Below are 21,377 nucleotides of genomic sequence, written 5' to 3' on the forward strand. Positions count from 1 at the left end.
ATATATACTTGATCCAAATTCTTACTCTAAAAATAACTCATAATAATGTGTCATTTGCCTCCTGCCTACACCTCTTAGTAGGTCCTAAAATATCAAAATATTAAGCTAACACAGACATCAGGACAAATCCCATTTACATCTGACAAGCATGGTTTCAATTGTTACTAGCTATGGATCTACTTACAAGGAAAATTTGACATGGTTTTACAGCAGAATCTGTCAACTAAATAGCTCATCTTTTTGAGTCTAATGTTCTTCCAGTCTGGAATATTGGGGCTTTCCTATGAATGAGATCCCATATCATGTTAGGTTTATTAGCCGCAAATGTTCTTCTCCTATAAAAACATCCCAGGCAATTAACCTATGGATATCCCTGAATTTCCTATGGTAACATAGTACTTAGATACATATGACCCTTTCCTTTCCTATCATATCACAGTGGTAAATCCTTTTGATCAAAAATTGTACATAATAGAAGCAAAACTAGAGGGGGATGGTGAGGAAAGCCAAATGCTTGCTAGAAACAAGTTATCTCACCCTTATCCTCTATCTCAACATAGCAGAGCTAAAAAGGTTCATTGTATAGCCTTGAGTCAGCTATTTACTTATTTTTCTGACTTGCAACAGGTCAGTCAATTTTATAAGGATAACACTGATTTACACCAGCAGGAGAAAATTGATGCTGTATATATTTCATGGAAAAAAAAAATCCATGCATAGTGAAGAAACACAATGAATTTTTCCTGAATGTGGACACATACACGCAGGAAAATGTTCCAGATGCAACTACCTGAAATAGTCACCAACATATAGTGATAAAACAAATTTAAAACACAGCAACTCAGATCTCCTTCAACAATTGGAATGGAGTCTGAAATGGAAATTAGCCTTTTCAAAAGCTGAAGAGCCTTATTCACCAGTTTAAGAATAATCTGTTTGACTAAAGAATAATTTATTTCTATTTAAGCCTTTTTCTAACATTTCATTCTATTACTTTTTATAATATGAAGGATATAAAATACATGTCTAACCAGAAGCATCATAATGTGTCACAGACACAGCAATTTAGAAATTGAGAGGACCATCTGGATAAGATCGAAGAGTGCTGGCTTCCAGATCAGATGTAAGCAAGCAGTGAGTTCTAGTCATATAATATCTAACGTTTTCTCTTGCCTTCTGTAGTTAGAAAATGTTAATACTGAAATCTCAGAAATAATTCCTCAGGAAGAGAAATGTCATACAGAGTGTTGGCGTTCACTGATACAATGATGTCACTGCTGGATGGATCACTCTTGGCAGGCATTATTTACTTTGAGCTTCACAATAAATAGAGCATTCAAAACTTCTGGTATACTACATTCACTTATCTGGTTTCTTCTTCTAGTTTATGGGCTTTTCTTCAAGCACAAGAAGCTTGGTATGAATTTCAATATAATCAGAAATCTATGTTAAAAAGGACCACAGCTGAGAGTTCTATAGCAAGAAAATGAGGAAAAACATAGCATACCATAAGATCTGTTTTATTTCTGTGGCTTTCCAAAATACTTATTCAACAATGACAACAAATATATCAACCAGACCAGTTTCCTTTGATGCAGAATACTATGGCTCCATAGCTCTTTCTGCAGCAAAGAAACCAAGAAGTGGGCCAAACCGGACCAACTGCTGCAGATACAGATCCAGTTACAAGCATAACACATCCTGACAGTGTTGCGGCACTGTATGGAAATGCCACAACCTCTTTTGCTTGCTGGTTCCTGTGCAAAAGAAATGCAAGTGCTCAGGCAGAAACCACAGCATTCTCTGAGTTACCTGGTGATCTAGCTGAATAGCAAGCCATAGACAGTCTTTGTGATTTTAATTCTCCTATAAGAACTTATTTGTAGTTTGTTGCTTTTCCCCCAAAGCTGTTTCCACACAAAATGATGCTTACGCTCTCACTCCTTTTTCTTTCAGTATGATTCAGCTGATCAGGATACACTAGATTTATTCTACAGTCATGTCACCATTAACATAATCTCAGTCAAATGAGTATACTTAATTCTTGCATCAGCATTAGTGACACACACTCCCTACAGGTATAACTGCTGTGCTGACGAACAAAATGTTATCTGCGTGTGAAAAAACTATCATCTGGTTACAAAGCAAAGAAATAGTTTTTACATGACCTTGATGGTGATAGTATGTCTGTCTGGAGAATGGTTTGATACCAAAAATGTCCTGGTAAATTCTAGATCCTTGATTAAGATCAAGGTTCAAGAACCTTCAGACGCACTAAGATTTCTGCTGGTGAAATATAGCTGAGTGCTGGGAAAAGCTGGGAAATGGAGAACCAGAGATGAGAATTTTAAGTGAAAAGTGAAGTAAGTTTCAAGCCAGTAACAGTTGGTAAGTCAGTCTCAGAAATATAATTACCACATATCCAAGTAATACAGATGTCTGCAAACTGAACTATAAAGACAGAAGAGGAAGAGGGAAGCACGATGGTTTGGTGGGTAAAGATATACTTTTTTTTTCTTATTCCATATAAAATGTTTTGATAAAAGAACAAACTAGGTTTTTTTCTCCTTGGTTTTACAAGGCTGATGTAGCCAGCTTTCCAGGGTTTCTGGTAAGTCACAGGCTTGTAACCCTCTGACTGAGTAAACTGACTGATTACATCCAAGGAGCCAAAACTGATACTTATGTCTACAAAAAATTATGTGGTGAAGCACAGTCATGAAGTTTTATTATTCGGTGCAAAAGCTCTGACTGAATTTTTCTAAATGTTCTGCAACTGTCATATGAATAGTGGTTCTGTAGTTAATTTATTATTAAATATGTAACTGCAAATTCAAAACCCAAATTCAATTGAATTAAAATAAAGAGGAAATGTAATTTTACATTAAGGAACAAGCTCAATGCAGCTTTGAATGTGGAGTTGCCTTCAATTTATTTACAATTGAGTAAGTGCATATGAACTATTTAAGACCTTTTGATTGCCAACTTGTATATACACACTTTGATTTCAAAGAAAGTCTGGGTTTTCCTATAACAAGAAAGGCAGGAAATATAGTTTGAATAGTAAACAAGCCTCAGTGGCATCAAAGCATTAACCATTCTCTGTGTCTCTTCAATTACTGCTAATAGTTTGAGCTACTACAGTCACATAACAGACCATATAATTATGTGCTTTGGAAGGCCCTTCCTGTATGTTACCGTGTTTAAAAACACACTTATGCACACAAACATCAAAAGATGGGTCTCAGAAAATACAGTGTTAGCAATAACACTGCTTTACTATACTTACGATAAGCAACTGTCCACAGGTTCCAAAATGCAACAAAATCTCTTAAAGAATATGAAGTACGTTCAGTGATCATCTGAGAGAGAACAAATAATTTTCAACCGCTAGTAAGCTGTCTGACTGCATAGGTGCAGAAATGGCCTGATTTCCTAGAGTATAAGCCCCAACTTTACAGAAAATCAAACAAGCTGTTCTCATTCCTCTAGTTTTAAAAACTTAGTTAAATTCAAAAATAGATGCATCTTTAACTGGACTTATGTATAACATTGTAGATTGTTGTGTCAGCTATGTAAAAAAGTACCAGTCTAGGTTTAATCTGCATTTTAACATGTTCAGCATACCTAATGCTCTTTTTGCTTAGTTGCAGATCAATATTATGGAAGTAAGAATGAAAGAGTTCAGTTTTATCTTATTTTAAGGTGTGCTGCTTTTCTTTACAGGTTATTCACAAAATATAAGGTGTCTGGTTTCTGGACATAAGAATGTTACACCTAAACTCGTAGGCATTGTTTTTTGAAAGTAATATTATTATGGTACTTCAGACAAAATGTAATTCTTGTTCCAAGAAGTAAAGTTAATTTATAAATTATAGCTATTATGTAGCTGCTTTCAAAATCTTTATCCTAATATTTCAATACAGATAGTTTTTTTCTACTAAAACATAGCACTACCATAGAGTAATTATTTACTGCAAAATTTATTCCAAGATAGTTTAAATGGAGAAAAAGTGTTTTGCCATTATGCTAGACATTCTTGCATTTGACCATTAGTTAAACAACCTAATTATGTTATTTTAATTTATCAGAAAAGAAAATATGTGAGAAGCAAACAGAACACTCTGGTTATGTTACTTTCTTATATAGTAATGCAGACAACATTGACAATTTCCAAAAAGACAGTTGTGCCTTTTGGAAAAGACAGAATTCCTTTAACTGTTCAAAAAATTCATAATCAGACCAGGCTGAGTAACTCAATAAAGTTCAAAAGGAAATGGTCTAGATGTATACTCAGAAATATCAAGAGATCCAATTATTCCATGGCAAGGAAAGATTGTTCTTACCTCTGGGATATGCCAGAGAGAACATCCCAGCTGGAAGAACTCAGCTGAGGTAGGGTAAAAAAGTAGACTCTGAACAGCTCTGTTTGGAAGTTGTTCCTGTGAAACTATTGGATCTGTATTGGTTTGACAATCAATATGGTCAATATTGTCAGTATATTAATTAGTTATTTCATGCTCAACTTTTCATGGACAGTGATATTACTGGTATGTTCTTGCAGACTGAGGAAGAATTTCAAGATCCTTTCAAATTTTGTGGAAACGCCTAGTTTGATTACAGAATCGCAGAATCATCTAGGTTGGAAAAGACCTTGAAGATCATCTAGTCCAACCATTAACCTGACATTGACAGTTCCCAACTACACCAGATCCCTCAGCGCTATGTTGATCCGACTCTTAAACACCTCCAGGGATGGGGACACCACCACTGCCCTGGGCAGCCCATTCCAATGCCTAACAACCCGTTCTGTAAAGAAATGCTTCCTAATATCCAGTCTAAACCTTCCCTGAGGCAACCTAAGGCCATTCCCTCTTGTCCTATCACTTGTTACTTGGTTAAAGAGACTCATCCCCAGCTCTCTGCAACCTCCTTTCAGGTAGTTGTAGAGGGCGATGAGGTCTCCCCTCAGCCTCTTCTTCTCCAGACTAAACACCCCCAGTTCCCTCAGCTGCTCCTCATAAGACCTGTGCTCCAGACCCTTCACCAGCTTCGTTGCCCTTCTTTGGACATGCTCGAGTAATTCAATGTCCTTTTTGTAGTGAGGGGCCCAAAACTGAACACAGTCATCCAGGTGCAGCCTCACCAGTGCCGAGTACAGGGGTAAGATCACTTCCCTGTCCCTGCTGGACACGCTATTTCTGATGCAAGCCAGGATGCCATTGGCCTTCTTGGCCACCTGGGCACACTGCTGGCTCATGTTCAGCCAGCTGCCAATCAACACCCCCAGGTCCCTCTCTGACTGGCAGCTCTCCAGCCACTCCTCCCCAAGCCTGTAGCGCTGCTGGGGGTTGCTGTGGCTGGAGTGCAGAACCCGGCATTTGGCCTTATTGAAACTTGTACAGATTAGTTGTTACTTCATCATTAGTTGTTACTTCCCAAAAAGTAAGAATTCAAATATCCTTAGCATTCAGGCATCAATAATTACTTTTTAATGCTCTTTCTTTACACAACCATGCTCAGTATCGTACTTCTGTTGAATGATCTTTTGATGCTGCTTCCTGTTAGATGACACGTATCCCTTCAATAAGTCTAATTATACAAAATGGCAAGTGTTTTGAGGGCCTCAGGCTCACCCAAAGATGTGGATTAGATAGTTTAAACTAAACAGTTGACCGTTCCTTTGAGCTACTAACTTCTGCCAATCTTTTTGTGCCTGATATTTATTTTTTCTTGTGTTTACCCTACAGGGCTCTATGAAAACTATCCAACCAATGCAGAACCAGAATGCTGTGATGTCAGATGGGGACTACTATCAGATCATCAATCCAAAGGGACTATAAAAACAAGTGGCTCAACAATGTGTCACAGGACATCGCTCACAGTTTCATCAGCATCAAGACTGTGTAACAGCAGACTTAAACTGTGTATTCTTGTATTAATTCTCTTACATACAGTACTTACAGTCTCAGCAGCACAGAACTCAACAGGACTGGGCTTTGGAGGCATAACAACTTTGGAAGATAATTCAACCAATGAGGAATAAAAGAAAGGTTTCATCTTATGTGATAGAAACACAACAGGCCCAAATGACTACAGTCAAAAATAACAAGGACTGAGTGCTTTACCCTCAGATCTCTTCTTGAATGACTTTTTGGGTAAAATGAAAAGAATGGGCCACTACCCAAACAAGGACACATGAACACAGCTTTTTATTGACTAAAAGGCTGTATGGTGACTTAAATTTCTCACACCATTTTATACACTGTGTTTTAATGTTTGGAGTTTCTTTTCTGTTTGTTTTTTGCACTTGTTAATACAGGATTTTATTTTTGGGACGGTTTCTCAAAGCTAAATTAAGTCTTTTCTCTGTCGATATATTTCTAGTCATTGTGTGTGTTCATCTGATAGTTCTGTCTTTTATGTCCTGTCAGTTTCTATTAGAGGAATGACTGCTATGATTCCATGACATAGCAAAAAAAAAAAAAACACAAAAAACAAAAAACGACAAAAAACCACAAAAATGACAAAACAAAATTTAAAAAAAAAAAAAAAAAAAAAAAGAGCAACCACAAAAAAACCCAAACAAACCTAACTGTCCTCTTACCCATGGGAACCATTCATCTCCTTTCCCCTTCCCATCTCCCGTTGCAGACAACATACATTTGCTTCTGTCTGTGTAATCACAATGAATGGGTACACAATTTCAGTGTGCCTCTGCCACTGTTGCACAAACCAGTTGACTGAGCAAACCCAAAAGGAGCATGAAAGGGGTTCCTTTTAGCTGAACAAACAAGTGCTCTCCTTACAAGGTGGGATCGGACAGTTAAAAAATGTAAAAAATATATAACAAACTGTTGCTCCAATACCCGTTTTGAAGAAGTCCAGTCCTTTCTCACTGGTCAGTTGAACAGGAGCAGCCTTTTTTAGATATGCTATGTAAAACCAGTTATGCTCAGCAAGTTGAGTAGTTGGGAAGCCTTCATATTGGAGGTGAAGGATTGGCATTCATTGTGAATTACGTTTTGAGTTCTCCTGCTGTCACATAACCAGCAGCTTTCCATAAGGAATGGGAGCAAAGAGCTTCCAAAATCCGTCTTTTTGTCTCAACAAAATTACACTAGAAGCCTTTGAGCATCTACAATACAAAATATCTCTTTGGTTTTGATTTCATTGTTTTTCTAATATCTACATGTTGTTGAAAGTTACTCTAGTTATTAAGGGTGCACAAGAATGTGTTAGCACAGATAAAGAAACTATTTTTTTTTAAATATATAGGACAACCGTTTTCATAAATGTGCAATAAAAACAGTAAAGATATACTAGGATATGATTAGTCAAGAGAAAAGATTGTAATATGATTGCTGATTTTTCATTGTTTGGGGTGGGTTTTAATTTGTTTACTTTTATTTTTGTGGGAACATTTCACCTGCTGAGTGTATGAGAATTTGCTTTTTAAAAAGGCTTTTTAGAGTTTACAGTAGAATCAATGGAAGGAAAAGTTAATAAGGGCTGTTTTTAAAAACTTTACATTCCTTCCTATTCTCTAACTACACTTGGGAAGTGCACTTTAGAGATGTTTGCTGTGTAGCTGGGAGACGAAGGAAAACTATAGGAAATGTTCTCTTAGGAAATAAAATATAGTTACCTACTTTCTAGCTATGAAATACCCCTTGGTAAATATTAATGTTGTAAGAACATTTAATCACTGGTGCATAATGCATTTTTGTATACACTTTATGGTCTGTTAAATTCTGGAGAAAAACAAAAAGAAGATAACCATGCTGCTTAAGCGGTTCAAGATGCACATGTTAAGCTGCGAAAGCTCAAATATTTTGCAAGAGTATTTGTTTTGATAGTGTTTTACTACAGCCTGGACTGAGGAGCCTAAAATGATCTGTGCAAATATGACAACAACAAAAAGCACCAGCTAATGAAAAATTCTTCAGCACTGGTTTGTTTCTATAATTCCTCCCTTCCCTTCCTTGCATATGCTATATTTTGTTCAATAAAACATGGTGCTTTTTAGTTATTTTATTTTCTGTTAGAGGCACATGTATTAATCATATTGAATTGATGCAAAAAGTGGGGAAAAAAGTAGAAATGCAATGAAAAAGCCTTAACTAATGATAGAATGTAGACTTTTAAAGGGACATAGATGTTACTGAAAAGTGATGGAGCAATAACTGGGCAGTGCTCTGGTACTGTAAAACAGCTGATGAGTCACACTATTGAGAAAGCTCTTACTAGGTGAGCTCTTGTTCAACTGACCTCTTAATTCTAGTAAGTGTACATGGTCAGTAAACAGTTTGTTATAACCTTTATCTACCTCTGCTGTGCAAAGGCCATCCAACATCCATTTCTGTGATGTTCCTCATGGTTTTTTTGTTCACACCATTACTCACTGTCATCTATTTTTACACTGTACCAATACAGTAACAAGTCTGGTTCATCCCAATTGAATTGGCACATGAAGAAGAGTTATTTCTGTTTTGCCTCATGGTAAATTAATGTAGAGAGCGATCTTTAAGGCATTTTTCTTCTCTGCTGCTCTTCTTCATCCTTCATCCCTTATTTTTCTATAAAAATATTTTCAAGTGGTGTCCGTGAAAAATATGACTCCTCCACTGCTTGGCTACACTTAGTCACATGTCATACAATATGAGAGAGACATAAGGAAAAACAGTGACAACATGATCACATGCATAGAGTAGCCAAATTAAACTTGGGCAAAATGAAGCAGAAAACAATTACAAACTTTCAATTATTACACGAGTACAAGATGTAATAAATTCCTCCCACTCTCTCCACCTGGAATTAGTGCCTGCAGTTCAATGGTCTGTAAATTTTCTCTGTCATCTTTTTGAGGTTTATTTCTTTAATTTTTGAAACAAAGAGTCATATTGCAGAGGTGACTACTGCTGGGGTATCTGTTGCCATTTTCACTCCAGCAGTGTGGTATGTAGCTTCTCTTGGTGGCACGTGGGACATCAGGAGTAGACAAAGACTCTTCTATGAAGTTAAGCAACACGTAATCATGTATGATGCAAAATTCCATTCCATCCATTCCTCATTCGTAATAGTTTTCCTGGCACAAACTTAAGCATGCTTGATATTGTGCACATATTACTTTTTTGCCAGAATAAATTTGCATCTTGCCACTGCTATAACTGCCATCTTGTTCCATTTCTCCTTGTATTGTATGCGTAATACATACATGATAAAGAGCTGGCTTAACAAAGAAGTAATACTAAAATATTTCTGCAAATGACTGATGAGAAGAAAAAGAAAAAATTGAATAATATTTATTTTATGATCATATGGAAGAGAGAAATTTCCCATGTCTTTTATCGTCTTATTTTCTGCAATAGGGAAAATCCAGATTTTGTGCAATATGTTAATACTGCTAAGCCAAATGTCATATAACATAACCAGAGCTATATGTTATTCCTTATTGCATTTGCATTTGGTAATACATTATATTGACGCTTTTCTTTCATTAAAGAGACAGTATCTTTTTTTTTGAATATATAGCAGGTGAAGGGTGTCCTTCTGCACGCCATAATTTAAAGACAAAAACCAACAAAACATTAGAATGAAGTTTGAGTTCTATAAATGATGAAACCAAGCCATCAGCTGCCAAAGAATCTGCGGAACAATAGATACAAACCAAACATACACTTTCAAGTAATTCCTTCTTGAGCATTAAAAATAATGTTATTCTAAAAGATTAAAGAAGAAAGAATGAGAGCTGTATTTCAGAGAGCAGACATGGCAGGTTTCATCCGGTATGCGATGTGACTCTTAGCTTATATAGTTATATTCTTCTATTAAAAAGAGAGGGACAAGGGCACTGTCTTCTCCTCTCTCTGTATTTGTTATCATAATGAATGCCCTTTTTGTAAGCATTGCCTCTCCGCACAGAAGATACCTGCTTATCATGAGAGCTGAAGACAGCTTATGTACATGCACACAAATTTACACAGTGAAACCTGTCTTAAGCGACTATCCAAAGCACAAACAAAACTTGTTTGTGGAGTAGAGGTAGCTTTAAGGAAAGTGAAACAAATTTATTAAGTGAAACAAATTTGTCTTAGGAAATCTCAAGTTACATGTAAACAGTTACCTAAGCAAAGGTTCTATGAAGGTGCCTGGTCCTTACGGCAGCTTTCACTGTATATGTCATCAGTGCCACAGCCCTGTGATGAGCCCTGCACAGGCAAGCTTCAAGCTGGGCTCAGAGTCATGTTGACATCAATGGGCCTTGATACAGGCATGCATGGCATGCAGGTACAGGCATGCACCCACAAAAAATTCACTGTAGCACATAGGTTTCAATTTGTTGTCCTATAGTCTTTACTCAGGAATTGCTCGTGGCCATAGTGCATCAACAGAGGATCACTGGGTTCAGCCCTAGCCAATCGAGTTTTTAACAAGAGACTGGCAATGGCATATTAATGGTGAATGGTTCTGGTTTATCATTATTGACTACTATTATATTAGTGTGGTGAAGGAGTGGTTTCAAAATTTAGCTAGGAAAACAGGACAACTAACTCGTCATTTCAGAGGTGAAATTAAATAGCCTTTCTGAGGTAAAAGGAGTCTCTGTCATCTGTCAGCAGCTGTCAGGAAACAGCAGTCTGTTAGAAAATCTTGGGAAAATAATATGTTCAGTCTGAATGTGATAGTTCTCATTAAAACTAGATTTTTGGATGGCAAATAGAACTGGAGTGCATACCATCTCAATTGATGGATTTAATTTGCCAACATGTTCTGAAACAGCTCTGAGCAATCACATTTACTGAACACCTCTAAGTTTCCCAGTACTTTCCAGCATTTTTTCAAATGCTAACAAGCTTGATCTGTCCCTGGAGGGGTAAGAAGGGAGAGAGAATTACTGTGAGTGATGAAATTAAAAAAAATAAAAATAGAGCCGGGCCAGCTTGGAAAATCCATCTGAGAAGCAAGCTATACTTCTTCAAAATATCACAGAGATGCAAAAAAAAAGACTCATATGTAGTTGTTAATCTATATAGAAATAGTTCTATTTTAAAAGAGAGATACACAAATATATGTTCTCCACAGTTATTACAAATACAGCATATTGTAGAGTAAAAATGCCAAAGGATAAGACCTATAAAATAAGCAGGGCAAAATTACTGTTTTTATATTCCTTACTATGGAGTGTGAATTTACAGGTAGAATTTCAGCAGCAGAAATATATTTTGTAATAAGAAAAGTGAAAAATTTGGGGGGAAGGGGCATGTTTTGTTATTCATTCCACCATCCTGCCTCCTAGAATCTTAGTAGTTATTCTCCTGAAATCTTCATGCAAACCCTTGACTTTTGCAGAAAGTTCCCAGCACAGACCCCATCCCAGCAGTTCCAGCAGGTGACAGTAGCACAGGTCTCAGTCATGGATCCTAAGGCAGAGCCTCCATTCAAAGTGCTGACTGCACTTCAGCACTTCAGTCCATTCTCCAGACTCTCTCATTCTCCTAACGCTACATTCAGCTCTTGGACATATGCAAAATGACTCAGTTTACTTTTCAGAGGGGACTGTGCTTGCCCTGCTCTCACCTTCAGTCTCAGTCAGGCCCCATTACAAAGGTTAGAGGAACCACTAGTGTGCTTTAAAGGCAATATGTGCACTGAACTCCCCAAACAACTGAAATAGGATTAAAATTATAGGCAGGCTTTGTAACCAGCCTTCTGAGTAAAGTGAGTGAAGAGTTTACCAGCTGTGTAGGTCTTCAAATACTTTTGCTATTCTCACACTAAGGACTATCTCAGCAGAAGGGACAAGAGGTTTGTCGAGGAATCACTGTCAAATCTTTCTGTGGCAGTTCAGATATCACCCCTTCCAGCTGCCCACCTGTATGATTTAGACTGGATTTATTCTCCCAGAGTAAGATAAGCAGAACAGAAGACATGGTGTCCCACTCCAGTGCAGAATGAGGGGCATCTGGGTGAAGACTAGATTGCAACTGGGACATTGTAACACAGCCACACATACCTTTCCATTGAGCCTTTAGCAGTGGGGGAAATTAAAGAAAGAGGGGTACTTTAGTTCAGAGGGATAAAGCAGGCAGCAGAGGGAAATAATGTCTTCATACACTGCTGCAAGATTTATTTGAATGTATCTCTAGTCAGGACAACACTGAGCATTATAGCACCAAACTTTTATGTATCGTATAAGTGGTAAATATACACCTTTGAATTAAGCTGGATGAAGTGTAATACACAATAGGAGTTGGTGATATAAAAAGAGAATCTACTGAGAAAGGTGCCATCTAAGCCAGTGGTCTACACTGAACAGGTAGTCTTATTTTAGCTCTGCCCTCTCAGAGTAATTCTCTGAACACCCAGGAAGTACTTCTCTTCACCAAGGGATTCACATTTCTGAAGTTTTTTACTAGACTTAGTCTCCTACACCAGCTTTTTTGCATGAAATACAGATGGAGGATGAAGTGATAACCTTATACCAGCTAGAATGCAGTGACTGAGTTTCCTGTGAATGCACATCAGTCCTCTCTCTAATCAGCAGGCTACTCTTTACTGACTGAGAAAGAAAAAGGAGCACTTTTATCTGTTTCTTTTTTTAGTATTGCTCCAATGGACATAAATTAATGAACTATTAATTGGCCTAGTAAAAATATGCAAGTTCTGGTTACCACACACATGTGGGAGAGATTCTCCTTTCATCCCCTGAAGGGTGTTGACATATTATATATTAAGCAGTCAATAACCTAGTAGCATTACTTAATTTTGACAGCATTTATTATGATTTGTACAGAGAATATAGGATTTCAATCAAGTGTGCTCAGTTTTGGTTATTTTGTTTGATGGTGAAGAGCACCTAGCACTTTACAGGACCAAGTTCCTATGTGGTAGTGGTATTTAACTATCGACTGCTACTCATCTGCTTTCTAGGAAAACTCTGAAAAGAAAGTGGAGCAACTGCATCCATTTGAAGATGTCAGGCCTGTGAACACTGGGAAAAAAGTCACTAGTTTTGTGGGGTTTGGAGAAGACCAGTAAAAACAAAGAAGAAAACAAGAAAGTCTTTTCTTTCTCCCATTCCTTCCCTCCCTCCACCTTTTCGTTTCTCTGACAGAGTCACCAGTCTGACCTAGGACATATTTTTGCCTTAGCAGCCCTCTGAAAAATTAAATGCATTTGGTAAGATGTAAAGCTTTCCTGCTTTATATTTGTTACATGTGCAGAAAAACAAACAAACAAACAAACATTTATTTTTTCATTCACAGAGGAATGTTCTCCCATCAGTTTCCTATCCATCACTAGTCCATAGGTCCACTGAATTCAATGGAACTCATGCTTTTCATTTAGATGGAACTAGGATTAATGCCATGGATCAAAACCCGCCAGTTTCAGTGCAAGTCCTTCCACTGATTTCAGGGAGGATTTTAAAAGCCCAAGGTCCCTTTGAGCACGTATAAACTCACATGGATAAGATAAATAAGCATGTGAACAGCTGAAAGATTGAAATGTTCCAAAGGTTTGTCCAAGTGGTTGGTCAAATAATTAGCTGCAGCTCTATGCAAAAGTCATGTTGAGCCAAAGCTTTGAGCTTTGATTTAATAGACCTTTCGTTTTCTGAAATCTAACAAGCTTCATTCAGGGTTTGAATATGCAAAAACTTACACAAGATTATAAATACAAGAAGAAATATTGAAAAAAATTGACAATATTTTCACTCCTACAAGTGAAAATTAAATTAAAGAATTTTGATAATTGCATTTTTTTATTATCAACCCTTAATGATAATTTATTTATGTAGTTTTTCAGAAGCTGCTTGGTTTTATTTGTTTATTTTCCTTTGTTTTGTTCAAAACCAGATTTTTGACCTTTTAAAGATTCATATTGAACTATGCAGCTACAAATTACATGGTTATGTTAACAGATTTGCAATTAAAATTATTCTACTCTTCTGTTATTCCCAAATTGTATGAACAGAAAGCTCATGTTAAAAGCAAATTTAATTAACTGTGTTTAATCTTGTTTCCTTTTTCTTTTCTTTCTTTCTTTTTTTTTTTTTTTCTTCAGAGTTAAGGACTGGATTTTCTTTGAAACGGGCTAAACTGGCATCAGTGTTTTTTAACTATATGGAATGTCCTATGATTCTTAGCATTGAAAAGAGGGCTATGTGGTCCTGTCAGAAAAAAAAAAAAAAAAAAAAAGAAAAAAAAGCTGTAAATTGTAATAATATATTAAATATTGTATTATTATAGCAACTTTAGTTAAGCAACTAATACTATCTTTAATTTTTTACAGAGAACTTTGATGAAATAATTTATTACAATGACTCACAGAAAAACTTGTTTTCAAAATGACAGGAGAAACTGTTGAAGATTGTGAAAAAATACTAAAAATAATGCTCTACTAAGAATAAATCTAAAGATGCAAACAGTGAGTCTGACTTTTTGGGTACTAGGGATTTGTGAACAAAATTAAACCCAAGGTGTTGGGGGGGGATAATTATTTTAAATAATGATTAAATTTAAACAACTTTCCTTTTTCCTCAAAAGAAAAACAAACAAACAAAATTTAAAAAAAAAAGAAAAAAATAAAAGAACTTGTGTTCTGACCTGGACTGCAGCTACCTGTTTCATAAAATGCTTCTGACACAAATACAAAGATCAAGGTAATTTCCTCATATTCAGCTGGTTTTCCAGACTGTACTGTATAACATAAAATCAGTACTTTACAGCTGTTCATCTCAGATTTCTTATGAAGGGAATACAATTAGAAGAAATGAAAAATAATACCCACAAAAGAAAATAATTTAATTTTTAGATCATGTGTATGTCAAATTTCAATGGTGTGACATCTACAAAAATACATGTTCATTATTACCTATGGGATATTCAGTAGTTTACAATGAGGATCTGAATTATTAACTGGTATTAGATATTTGTCTGTCTCATCACAAAGGATTGGTTATTCTCAAAAGGAATTGATAACAAAACAACAGTTCAAAAAGGTAAGTACAGCAATGTTTACAAGTCAGATTTCAAATGTTTTAGGAACTATTTTGCATGACAGTAAATGATGGCAGCACGTCTGTGGAAATCAATGCTGACCCTCCTGATAAAATAAGGTGAAACCAGCATACGGTACTGCAGCAAAAAACAGGTGAAAATAGAGTTCATTTATAACAATCTGAGCCGTAAATGTGGTGAGAAAATAAGTCAAAAGTCTCACAGTTTCCTCACAGCCCTGTAACATATCTGAGATCTCTACTCACACCTTCACAGCCACCTGCCTTTTTGACCTAATGTCCTGCTGACACAGGTAGGTGCCTGCAACGGATAAAGAAAGTCCACCATGATTGTTCTATTTTAATGTACAGATTTATTGCAAATCCTTTTGCATGTCAGAAGGGTTTGAAGCCAGATTTTCCCTGCCATTAATAGCTTCAGACATTGTGAATGAGAGCAATTTCACTGACTCAGTAGATTAAAACCAGTGGACCATCAATGCCAGTTCATCATTAGGCCACTGGCTTCCTAGGAGGAGACGTGAGGCTTCAACTTTGTTTGCAACATCATCAGGCATAAAGTAAATGCCAGTTAAGTGTGGTTCCTATTTTAAGAAAACCATTTGGAACACAGAATGAAATATTTTTTCTGGCTGACCGTTATTCACGTGGGGATGAGAAGAAGGAAACAGAGTATGTGTAAACTGAAGTAAAACTCATTAAGCTTTTGATATATATGTAATGTTATTTCAAGAACTCTGTCTTTCTTTTTTTCTTGATAACATATTCTCCATCTTTTTTAGTTTAAAGTTGAGTCGCTTCACTTTTCTTAATAAAGATTCATGAGACTACACTAGTCTATACTCTAGACTGAAACTGACGGACTATGTTCTTCAAAAGTAAATGTATTTACCAGACCAAGAAAGCAAAGATTTTTTCAAGCATGTGTTCATCAGTTCTACCCACTTAGCTTATCCAGTCTTCTTCCATGCCCTCTTGCTTACTATGGCCTCCTGCTTAATATCCCCTGAGCATTTCATAGAATCACAGAATTGTAGAATAATTTGGGTTGGAAGGGACCTTTAGAGATCATGTAGGGCAACCTCCCTGCTGTGGGCACGGACATCTTTCACTAAATCAAGTTGCTCGAAGTCATTTCCAACATGACCTTGAACACTTCCAGTGATGGGGTATTCACAACTTCTCTAGGCAATCTGTTCCAACAACTTCTCTAGGCAATCTGTTCCAATGCCTCACCACCCTCATCATAAAAAATATCTTCCACATGTCCAATCTAAATTCTACCTTCTTTCAGTTTAAAACTGTTGCCCCTTGTCCTCACTACAGGCGTTGTTACAAAGTCTCTCTCCATCTTGCATATAAGCCCCCTCTATATATTGAAAGGCTGCAATAAGGTCTTCCCAGAGCCTTCTCTTCTCCAGGCTGAACAACCCCAACTCTCTCAGCCTTTCCTCAGAGGAGAGGCGTTCCAGCCCTCTGAATATTTTTGTGGCCCTCCTCTGGATCCACACAGCTGGAAGCACTACTCCAGGTGGGCTCTCATGAGAATGATGGAGGGGAGAATCACCTCCCTTGACCTGCTGGCCATGCTTCTTTTTATGCAGTCTAGGAAAAGACTGGCTTTCTGGGCTTTGAGTACATATTGCCAGCTCATGTCCAATTTTTCATCCACCACTATCCCTAAGCATTTGTCTACAGGGCTGCTCCCAATTCATTCACCCCCCAGTCTGTATTGATAGTGAGGATTGCCCCTATCCAGGTGCAGGATCTTATGCCTGACCCTGTTTAACTTAATGAGATTCACATGGGCCCACCTCTCAAGGTTTTCAGGATCCCTCTGGATGGCATTCCTTCCCTCAGGCATGCTGCACCACTGACCCTGGTGTGAGCCACAAACTTGCTGAGGGTGCACTCAATCCCACTGTGCCATTGATGAAGATATTAAATAGATTTGGTCACAGTATGAACCCCTGAGGGACACTACTTGTTAGCGCTTTCCACCTGGACATTGAGTCATTGACTGTAAGACTATGGACATGGCCATCCAGACAATTCCTTATCCATGTAACAGTTGGTCCACCAGATCCATATCTCTCCAATTCAGCAGCAAGAATGTTGTGTGGGACCCTATCAAAGGCCTTACAGAAGTCCAGATAAATGACACCTGTAGCTCTTTCCTTGAACACTGATGCAGTCACTCCATCATAGAAAGCCACTAGATTAGTAAGGCATGATTGGTGAAGCCATGTTGGGTGTCTCAAATCACCTCCCTGTCTTCCACACCTTTCAACATAACTTCCAGGAGGATCTGCTCCATGATCTTACAAGGCGCAGAGGTGAGGTTGACTGGTTGGTAGTTCCCAGGGTACTCCTTTTTAGCCTTTTTTAAAATGGGTGTGACATTTCCCTTTGTCCTTGATAATACAATGCTCTGAGATTATGTTTCCGGTTAAAAAAAAAAATCTAAGTTCCAAATTAAAAAAAAACAAAATTGAAAAGCTGCTTATTAGCTTAAAAAATATATAATTCATGTACATCTCTGCAGAAAATGAGTGTACTAGCCTTTTTTCTGAGCCAACAAGAATTTCATACTTGGAAAAAAAAAAAAAGAAAATAATCTGTTATATTAAATAGATTGAAGAACACAGCAAAGTTATTGTAGTGCTACAGTAACTGAGTGTAGCCAATAGCAAGGAATCATAATAAACTTAATTTTGAATGATCTAATTTATATGATGTAAGAAATACACCTTTCTTGTCAATATTAACTTTATTATACATACCCTTATATTCACACAGGGAAAAATCAGTGACAGCCTCAAACCAAATATGTCTTCTTTTTATATCAGTTAGTGGAGCACTGTGTATTCCTATTTTATCAAAATAATATATAATTATATATTTTCTTCAAGATGTCTTATGGTTGTGACGGCATTATAAAAATTCAAGTCTCCCACATAGAGCTGTAAAAATTAGTCTTGCAAACCAGCAGAATGTGTATTAAGAACTGCATTGAAACCCCGAGTGTTTTGAAATATCAGATGATACATGGAATCCATGTTACAGTCAGTTTAGACTCATGTGACTTAAAAACCTTGGAAGTCCATCTCATATTTTAGGGAAATGGAAAGAAACTGGAACTGTGCCTGGTTTGGTACTGAGGCTCAAATGCTCTAGGTCCTAAATACAGTTGCACACTTACTCCCACCCTTTTTGACGGAACACAATAGGGTCAAAGTTATTCTGACTTGTCTGCAACAAACCATTCTGGAAATTTTCACCCTCATAATCCCTGTTATGTGGCTCTTTGCTTCATTAATATTTTGAATTTCTACTCATAGGTGTTGGCAAATTTTGGTTACTCAAGGGGCTGGTGTACTGAGCAGAAGGAATCCTACTACAGTCAAGAAGTAGTTCCACAGCTGCTCTATTGAGGTTTTCCAGATTGCATTAGTTTCATAGGGTTTGGGGTGCTTTTTTTCTGTTTATCATTATTACATGAGGTGTCATGGATGTTGATACAATATCTTCCAGAAGCACAAAATTTCGGGAAAAATTACCCAGCAGTTATGAATGTTTCTTCACCTTCAGCCAGAACACTAAATTCAGCAGTAACACCAATCTATCCTGCCTTTGAACTTACATATTATTTTGTTTAAAACAAAGATGGACATGAAACAAATGTTCCGTACAGTCTGAACAGTCTCTTTCTTAATAAAACTTAGCATTTCGAAACATGGAACTGAATTTTTCTGACAGGTCCTGTATTGTGTGCAGTTGAATCAAAGACCTAGAGCTGAACAACCTTCTCTTCTCTGATCTGGTAATCAGAATTCCCATTTAGGTGTTGATGCTCTGTCTCATTTATAATTCAGATCTAATTTCACTCCTTAAGAGATGTTCCTGACAGTATCAAATTTTAAAAGTGAAAAAATAAATTTCTACCTTAAATAAAATGCATTAATACATCAATTACAAGCATAATGGATTAAATAAACAAATAAATTTAATGCAAATTGAGGCTTGCAGTGCCTAGCTGACATCTCCTACCAGCTCGACAGCAAATCTACAGCTCTGAGTCAGGTAAACAAGGTCCATAAAATATGTAGGAAAATGAAGTTCTTAATTGAATATAAACATACTCAGAAAACTGTTTAAGCTAGTAGGAGGAAATATAAACCTCCCCTATTCTCCATATCCATAAGAATTCCATATTCTTAAAATAATTTCTCCCCAGGATTTGGATACCATATCCAACACTGCAGAAAAAAATATATGCAAGAATATCAAATGTAATTCCTCTCCTTATGTGAGGTATCCCTGCTTTTTCTTCAAATGTCCAAGGACTGAACTGAAATGAGGGAGAGGAGATTTAGCAATCTTTATGATATTGGGGGGGTGGGGGAAGTTAATTACTTTCTCTTTCTCATCTTCTTTCTTCTTGCCCTCCTTGTATTACTTCACACTCTCGTACTTCTTTCAATAAAGTGGTTTAAATGTATGCACCATGTGGGTGATGGTGGTTCAATTTCTTCCTGTCACTGAGATCTGCATCCTTCATGCAAGTGCCCTTACTTACAGACTAGTGGGCATCGTCCCCTTGCTCTTTTTATTCTTTTGCCACCATGTGTGACACGTTTCCAGTTCCATATTAATGGGGACAGAAAAGGAGACCCTAGAAACAAGAATGAAATAGTCAGGAGGGCAGATAAATTTGCTTGCTTAATATCCTTTTTCTTTTCCAAGTCTCAGCGTCTTGCTGTAATACATTTCACATCATCCATCACATCCAGGGACTTCATGACTCATTACTTCTTTCCAAAAGGCGATTCTCCAGGGATGTGCCTGTTCAGGACATCTGGCCCAGAGAAGAGGAAGGCAAAGTCAGACCTTCCATCCACCATGAGGCACAGGATTTCCAAATCCCAACATTTCACTTTACATTCACAACTTTTCTTTATTCAAATACTTTTTTTTTTTAATCACAAGGAGGAAAAAAAATCTAATTAGTTCTATCTATTTTCAAATGGCATAGCGATCCTAGAGTCACAAATTTAGTTTTCTGTTAGTTAAAGTACCATTAGCCTGTTACTTGAAATAGTTGGGCATTTGCTGGTGACTTAATGCTATTTCCTTTACTTTTTCATTACAGTAAGCCTGAACAGTCAATAATACTGATAAATCATAAATGGCAAAGATACATTATAAACGAGAAGGGAGATTTGTAATCCAGCTTTTTAAATCTTGACAACATATGCTCTTTGCTTACTCTGATTGTTATGTCCATAACAAAGTTCCCCAGAATCTATTTGTAAATGTAGGACAAACAACAAACACAGGAAATTAACTTTGCAAGGGTTTTGTTGTTGGTTTTGATTGTTTATAAACAGTTCTACTGTTTATAAATAAGTTTCACTCCAAACAAATTCCAGCTGTTAAGAAAAAACTGTCAGTGTATGTTAATGGAAGGTAGTTCAGGGAGCCCCTCATGAATGACATATTGACTGAATCTCAGCTCCTGTGGTCAATGTATTGGTTTCTCTTTTAACGTCTAAATAGTCTTTAAAAAAATTGAAATGTGAGGCAAAGAATGAATGAAAATTTTGCATAGATTTCTCTGCATAATTTCAGGTGGCTTTTCCACAAGATACCACCTGAATCTCCAGAAAAGCTTTTTTTTTATTAAAACATCTTCAGTACCACTATTTCTTAATAATCCTGGAGCTCCAAAAACTGTTTGATTTTCTTTAGTAGCCACCAGGTGGCAATCATAAACAGCCTGCTCCATCAACTCTTCTGAAGCAGCTACTGCAGGCTGGGAATATGCTGTAAGCATAAAGCAGAAAAAGGTATCTCCATGGTGACTATTATACTATTTTGTTTGTCATGGGTGAAACTAGATGAAACCATGTTCAGGCTTCTAAATTACATATTTCATCTCATTAAGTCCTGAGCAGCTAACCTTGAAAAAATGTGTTCTGTTGAAAGCTGTACTTTGTCTCACAAAGAGCCTGTAGATAGCTTATTATCCATGTAGTATTTTCAGCCTCCTGGACAGCGACCATAGTGAATATTCCAGCAAAAAATCTATATGGTTTTTTAAATTGCCTTTTCTACACAAGTAAAATATCTAATTTAATAATAATTCAGCTTAAAGTACTGTTTTTCTCTGTCTTCTATTGGGGCTTTGAGTGAGGCATTGCAGAGCTATGGCAGGCAGGCAAAGAGGTTCTGCACTTTCCCTCTCATGTCCTTTGGCTTTTAAAGAGCTGAGAGCTCTGTAATAGCAGCTTGGCTTTCAACATCAGCATAACACTCTGAAAAGTAAAGATGGAAAGGTCTGGTCCATATATGT

The 21,377-nt window shown here is 36.9% G+C and overlaps 1 protein-coding gene across 1 annotated transcript in view; it reads left to right on the top strand.

Annotated features, from left to right (window-relative positions):
* The window catches only part of NALF1 (NALCN channel auxiliary factor 1), a 492,690-nt gene extending 484,467 nt beyond the window's left edge, over positions 1-8,223 (top strand). Inside the window, exon 3 of the mRNA XM_074859304.1 lies at positions 5,751-8,223. Coding sequence (XP_074715405.1) covers positions 5,751-6,046 — 296 coding nt within the window. The 3' untranslated portion in view covers positions 6,047-8,223. The remainder of the gene's footprint in view (positions 1-5,750) is intronic.
* The last annotated feature ends 13,154 nt before the right edge of the window (positions 8,224-21,377 follow it).

Source organism: Strix uralensis, chromosome 2 (assembly GCF_047716275.1).
Source record: "Strix uralensis isolate ZFMK-TIS-50842 chromosome 2, bStrUra1, whole genome shotgun sequence".
In the NCBI taxonomy this organism is placed as follows: Eukaryota; Metazoa; Chordata; class Aves; order Strigiformes; family Strigidae; genus Strix; species Strix uralensis.